This window comes from Coturnix japonica, chromosome 1 (genome assembly GCF_054131305.1).
Source record: "Coturnix japonica strain WE chromosome 1, WE-NBRP24, whole genome shotgun sequence".
Lineage (NCBI taxonomy): Eukaryota > Metazoa > Chordata > Aves > Galliformes > Phasianidae > Coturnix > Coturnix japonica.
Window position 1 is genome coordinate 100,983,159 of NC_140663.1, and position 6,592 is coordinate 100,989,750.

The 6,592-nt window shown below is 37.8% G+C and overlaps 1 protein-coding gene across 1 annotated transcript in view; it reads left to right on the plus strand.

Annotated features, from left to right (window-relative positions):
- TRAPPC10 (trafficking protein particle complex subunit 10) overlaps positions 1 to 6,546 on the plus strand; it is a 37,427-nt gene extending 30,881 nt beyond the window's left edge. The window contains exons 19-23 of the mRNA XM_015883831.3: positions 163 to 289; positions 656 to 826; positions 2,734 to 2,911; positions 3,398 to 3,592; positions 4,409 to 6,546. Of these exons, the coding sequence (XP_015739317.2) occupies positions 163 to 289; positions 656 to 826; positions 2,734 to 2,911; positions 3,398 to 3,592; positions 4,409 to 4,647 (910 nt within the window). The 3' untranslated portion in view covers positions 4,648 to 6,546. The remainder of the gene's footprint in view (positions 1 to 162; positions 290 to 655; positions 827 to 2,733; positions 2,912 to 3,397; positions 3,593 to 4,408) is intronic.
- Positions 6,547 to 6,592: the final 46 nt, after the last annotated feature.

The window sequence follows — 6,592 nt, forward strand, 5'->3', positions numbered from 1 at the left end:
AAAGAGTGTGTTTTACATCCCTGTTGAGAAAAGATTGAAAGACACCTGCTTTTATATTTTTTGTACAAGCTGTGCACTTTAGAGCAAATTTATGGACCCTGTAATCTGTAAATGTAAAAATGGAACTTTGCTAGGAAATTCAACAAACTTCATGTTTTTCAGGAAGTATGTGCAAGTCTGCATACAGAATTTGTCAGAACTTTGCTTTCAGCTTTCAGACAATAACCTGAAAAATACTGCTGACTGTACAGATTTGCAGCTGGTACCTCTGAACCCTGAATCTCAACAGGTAAAAAGACTCTCTTGGTGTTTTGTGAGCCTGTTGACAATAATACAGTGATACTGTTAGCACTTCTGTATGTAACGTTTGTAGGAGTGCTGATAATTGATGTTGTTGCATCTTTGTGGTCTTCTGAGAAACTTTGACTCTTAAAGATGCTTTAGAAGGCACTGCTGATGTTAGATGAAATTCTAAAAGATGTGGAGAAGATTAGGTGAATTTTCAAACTTGTCCATTCACTTGTACCCTTGTTTTGTTTTTTTTTTAAAGTTATATTGATACCAGAGTGTACAAATATATGTAAGAGGATGTGATGCATTTCCATTTCTCCAGAAGAGGAAGGAAAACTAATGCTATAAACAATTTCTCTTTCAGGTCATATATAGTAAGCAATCAATATTCTTTGTGTGGGAATTGAAGTGGACAAAAGAGCTTCCTCTCTCCTTGCAGTGCCTGTTTTCAGTCAGCTTTTGTCCAGCTACCTCTGAAAAACAGTCTCTTACCCTGAAGCCGTTCACTTATGAGTTCCAGGTGGAAAATTTTTTTGTAAGTATTCTCAAGTATAGTGTGCATTAACTGAATACGATTTCTTATTATACACCACGCTAAGGGGAAGTCAAGAAATATCACAGAATCACAGAATTGTAGGGGTTGGAAGGGACCTCTAGAGATCATCGAGTCCAACCCCCCTGCCAAAGCAGGCTCCCTACACACGTCACACAGGCAGGCGTCCAGGCGGGTCTTGAATATCTCCAGAGGAGACTCCACCACCTCCCTGGGCAGCCTGTTCCAGTGCTCCATCACCCTCATATATTTTAGAAGTTCTCTTCATGTAATGAAACTTAAAATCATTGGAAAGCTGTGTATTCCATGTTGAACTGTAGAACTTAAGAAGAGGTGAATCACGTGCTTACCTCAGAATAGGATAGGAGGAGAAGAACACTTGTGTGAGTTTCCTTGAACTTTACTTCTGTTTCTTGTTTTGGTTTTGCTCTATGTTTTTGCCTCTTTGGGCTCATGCCATGGAGAATGTCTGTAGATTACTCACCGAGCTGCTTTTTTTCTGGTGACTTCAGGCAGCCCTCTCCAAAGCAAACTGTGCCATCTTTGCTATTGCAAGCATCTGAATTGTTTTTGTAGTGCTTTTGTATTGATGAGCTCCTCCAATGAAATATTTAGGATTTGCTAGGCCATTATCTTAAGTGTTTCTTCTTTCCCCTTATGGGCGAACTTCTTTGATCGGCTAGGTATGACTTCCCATTAAAGGAATTTTATCAACATCACAAAATCTCATCTCTAAATTCAGTTATAGCCTTTTTGATGCTTGGATAAAAGTAGCAGCATGAGAAATACTTCATTGGGTTAAATCTTTTTTTGCCCATTTTCAGTGTTGCTGTGTTTTCTCCCTGCTTATATCTTGTTGTTCAGTGCCACTTAGTAATCGTTTTGCCTACTGGCACATAACTAGTATTTTGGACACTTATATCAGCATCTTTACAGATATATTTTTTTAAAGGGAGCTAAATGTTTTCAGCACTGACATTTTCATTCTTTTTCTTTGGGGGGAGTAGAAAGTTTAATTTTGTAGTAATTAAATTTGTTCTTTGATAATATGAATGCCTTTATTCTGCAGTCCGTGATCATAGAATCATAGAATTACCCGGGTTGGAAAAGACCTTGAAGATCATCAAGTCCAACCGCAGCCTAACCAGTACCCTAACTCTAAAAACCCTACACTAAATCATATCATCATGTGGATGAGCACCACATCCAAACGGCTCTTAAACACAACCAGGGATGGCGATTCAACCACCTCCCTGGGGAGCCTATTCCAGTACCTAACTACCCTTTCTGTAAAGAAGTTCTTCCTAATATCCAACCTAAACTTGCCCTGGTGCAACTTGAGGCCATTTCCCCTCATCCTGTCACTTGTCACTAGTGAGAAGAGACCTGCCCCACTCTCACTGTAAGAACCTTTCAGGTACTGGAAGAGGGCGACAAGGTCTCCCCTCAGCCTCCTTTTCCCCAGACTAAAAATGATGGTATGAGTAATAAGTAAGTTCTCAAAATCTTTGTGACGTGTCTGGGAAGAAGAGAGGAGTCAGGAAGCTAATAATTAAAGTTTTTTTCAGTTACGATAAGGCAGATATATATACATATGTATATATATAAAAGTATTGAAAGGGTGACGACTTAAAAGCTTAGAAGTGGAAGGAAGAATTGTGTACTCTCTGCTGGTATGAAAAACAATTTAAATCAAATTTCGTTTAATTTTAGCAATAAAATGAAGAGAACATTACTTAACTGGATGTTGCATTAATAATTATTAAGACGTGAGTGTTAAAAGTAAGTTAATAGTATATCAGTTGTCAGGCGTTGTTTAAACAGAACTAAATGCAGTCCCCCCCACCTTTTTTTTTCCTTTGTAACAATACTCTTTTTCTTCCTTACAGACATTGTACCGTGTGAAAGCTGAAATTTTTCCACCACTGGGGGCAGAGTATTGTAAAACTGGCTCACTGTGCTCCTTAGAGGTGTCCATCACCCGCCTCGTTGACCTCTCAGAGGTTGACAGAGATGAAGCGTTAACAGAATCAGATGGATATTGCACAACAAAACTTATGTATGAAGGTAATAATATTTTTCTTACTCATACTGCTCTGCAGCAGCTAAAACATTAGTGTGTTACCAGTGCATAGCAAATCCACAGCCAGCACCATACGAGCCACAATGAAGAAAATTAACTCTATCCCAGCAAAAAATGGGACATTAAAGAGTATTTTACGACTACTTTTTTTTATTCATTAACTTGTCTTCAGGTGTAAGTGCTACTCAGGCTGGTTGAATGCTTGTTTGAGACTATGGTCCCTTTGGTGTAGGGCTGTTTTCTTACTTGGCACAGCTCTTATAGAGAAGGGACTTTAAAGCCATCCAGTTCCAGCCCACTAGTTCAACCTACTACCTCAGATTTCCCAGGGCCCTGGCCAACTTCACACAGAAAATCCTGTGAGTTTTTAGATACTGCAAAAATACTGATTTTAAAGCGCTCTAAAACTATACTGGAAGATCTTTTTTTCCAAGTAAGATTTTTGCAGTGTCTTCTCTTTGCTTTTGCAGTTGTCGACAACAGCAGTAACTGGGCAGTCTGCGGAAAAAGTTCTGGAGTGATATCTATGCCTGTAGCAGCTCAAGCAACTCACAAAGTCTACATGGAAGTGATGCCACTGTTTGCTGGATATCTACCCTTTCCTGATGTCAGATTATTTAAATACCTCCCTCATCATTCTGCTCACTCCATGCAACTAGATGCTGGTAAAGCTACCTTTAATACGTGGCTTTTTAGAGAAAAGGTTCTGCTCCTTCCATGTTCTTGAGTAAAGGGAAAAGCAAGGCAAGGGAGTGTATTGACCAAGTACCCTTAGATGTTTTTCATACTTATCTTCTTTTACAGTTCTAATTTGAAACATTTAAGGTGCTGCTCTAGCAGGAAGTTTGATTTCAGGTTGCAGTCTTAACATGTGAGGGGAAATAATAAAGACATTCTTCTTTTACTTCTTTCTTTACTTTCTTTAAAGATTCCTGTGCAGATTAATTATCACTTAATTTTAATCAAGTGAGAATTGATTTGAAAATGAAACCTCTGGATTAGAAGATTGTCCCTTGGCTGCGCACCTCTCACATCTGTTAGTTTTGAAAACCCAGATTTTGTAAGGACCAACTGGAAATAGAAGTACTGAGAACTTGTGGCATATAAACCACAGCAAGGCTTAAATTGCCTAATGACTTTGAGTTTCTTATCTGTACTGTCAAGTAGCTCCAGAGCTGTAGTGAGAATTCACTCGTGCAAGCAACTTACCATTTATCAGCAGCACACCAGGAACTGCCAGTGTGCAGTCTTCTAGTTTATGGCAAATGTGAGGTAACGCTACTCAAATTTTCCACATAAACCAATCTAATTTACGCTGTTGAATCTGCTGCTTGCCATACTTGTGCAGACTGCTACCTCAGCAGAGAGATGTTCAGTAACTGTTAACATGTGGTAAGTTGACTGCGTTTCTGAGTTCGGAAGTAATTTTGAATTACTTAATCACTTCATCAGATGAAATTGTGGGTTTTTGTTTTGAACAGATAGCTGGATCGAAAACGATAACCTATCTGTGGACAAGAATGTGGATGATCAAGCTGACAGCAGCAGCATAAGGAGCAGAGGTAGCTTGCATTCTGCAGCTAGTGGGGAACACAAAGGATTGCCAATGCCCCGTCTGCAATCCTTTTCATCTGGTCAGGTCTTCAACTGCAGCACGGGTATGCAAATACTTGTCATTCCCAGCAAGGACGACCATGTTCTCGAAGTCAATATCACGTGACAACTCGGTATAAGAACAAGGAAAAACAAACAAACAAAAAAAAAAACACATTAAAAACTGGATATGAAAGCACTTTAAAGGATTATGACCTGATTAGTCTTTGTTGCAACATTTTAACGCTAAGGAAACCTATGGCACTCAACATTTGCTGGCCATGGAAGCACCAGACAATTGTATCAATTTAAATGTACAGTGAAGCTTGTGTCAGCTGGTTTATATTGCCACTTTAATATGTTTTGTGTGAGCTATTGGGTTTTCTCCCTTCAGTCACATTCGGTATCTCAACACAGAGCAACAAAAACAAAAAGAAATCCAAATAATTGGACCACTTTTTTTTATGTTTGTCTGGCAGCTGATAGCTTAGTTTAATGCTTCCTACATATTTTAGAGTTAAGATTTGGATGGCACAATTATCCAAATCTTTGTTTTTTATGTAATTTACAGGCTTTTCCACACGTGCCACAAGTACAGCAAAGCATACAACAACTCGTTCATTGACTTAATAGTTGCTTTCCTGGTTTTTGTTGGTTTTCTTCTTTTTCTTTTAGCACTGTTAATTCCTGTCATTGCGATCTTATATTAAACTTCCAGCGTTTGCATACTTCAATGCATGGAAGCACTACTGCTACAAACAATCTTAACTGAACAAAATTCCTTAATTTTTTTGAGGCTTTCTCCTTCACAGAGTATACACTGTGATGTCACATATTATGTGGTTTTATTTTTTTTGGGGGGGTGGGATGCGGGTGGGACATCCTCTTGCATAGTTCTTACCAAAGAAAGATACTGATAGAATTTAATAATAAATTATTTGGCATATTGAGTTCCCAGATTCATTTCTTTTTATTAGCATTTCTAAGTGGCTTGTTTTTCTGCTCCAGTTTGGAAATTGGGGCAAAAATTTCAGTATGAGATAATACTTGAACAGTCAACCTTTCATCACGAAGGCTTAGTGTAATTATTACTGATTAAAGGCCAGACTTCCGCATTCACGGGGGAAGAAAGGGGTTGGTTTGATATAGGAAAGCTTGCAGATGTAGTATAATTGTGAAGCAAAGTTAAGACATGTAACTTAAAAGAATTTCATTATTTATATCTTGAAATGTAAATACAAAAAAAAAAAAAGTGTTTAAAAGAGAAAGTGTAATTTTTGTGAATGTTGCAAACTCACCTGTGACTGGAAAAATTACAACTCCTGGTGTCCTGCTTCTGGTATTGAAACTTGTGCGTTTAATGTGAGAATGACCTTTTTCTACTTGCAGTTCTATAATGGTGCATTGTGAACAGACTCCACAGAGGAAAACTCGCCCATATCAGATATTTGTCAGTAAAGCTAAACGGATTAGGCAAAAAAAGAGGAGAAAAAAAAGGCTCATTAGGCAAATCATTTGTTTTGTTTGTTTTCCTTTTTCTAAACTCAGGTTTTGCTGAATTACAAAGGAGAAGGGGAAAAAATAAAACTCTCTTTCCAAACTGAATTGCGGTTAAAGAGTGGAAAAATACCTTATGTTGTTTTTGTTTTTTAATTTTTTTACTTTATTTTTTTAAGCAATGTCTAAACAGATGTAGACCTGCTAGCTGAAAACGTTACTGTTAACGCATCTTCTTTCTGTGAAGGAATGCCCTTTCTCTGTGGAAATCATACAATTTTGTTCTGGATAAAACCCAAAGCATCATTTAGTGTGAGTGAATGGCTGCTGGGATTCTTTGACTGGAAAAGGTAACGAGTTTGTGACTTTAACACTGCAGGTATTCGAATCGATTCCATTTTCATGGTTTGCTATTAAATCATTTTTCACATCGTTCTGTAATATACTGTTAGATTCAACACATTGTACTAAGATTGTTTAATGAAATTGTAAGCGTTACAGTTCTAAATATACATGTTTTAAAAAGAAACACAAGTTCTCTACTGCTGCGTGACTTTTTGTTTTAAGATGCAACG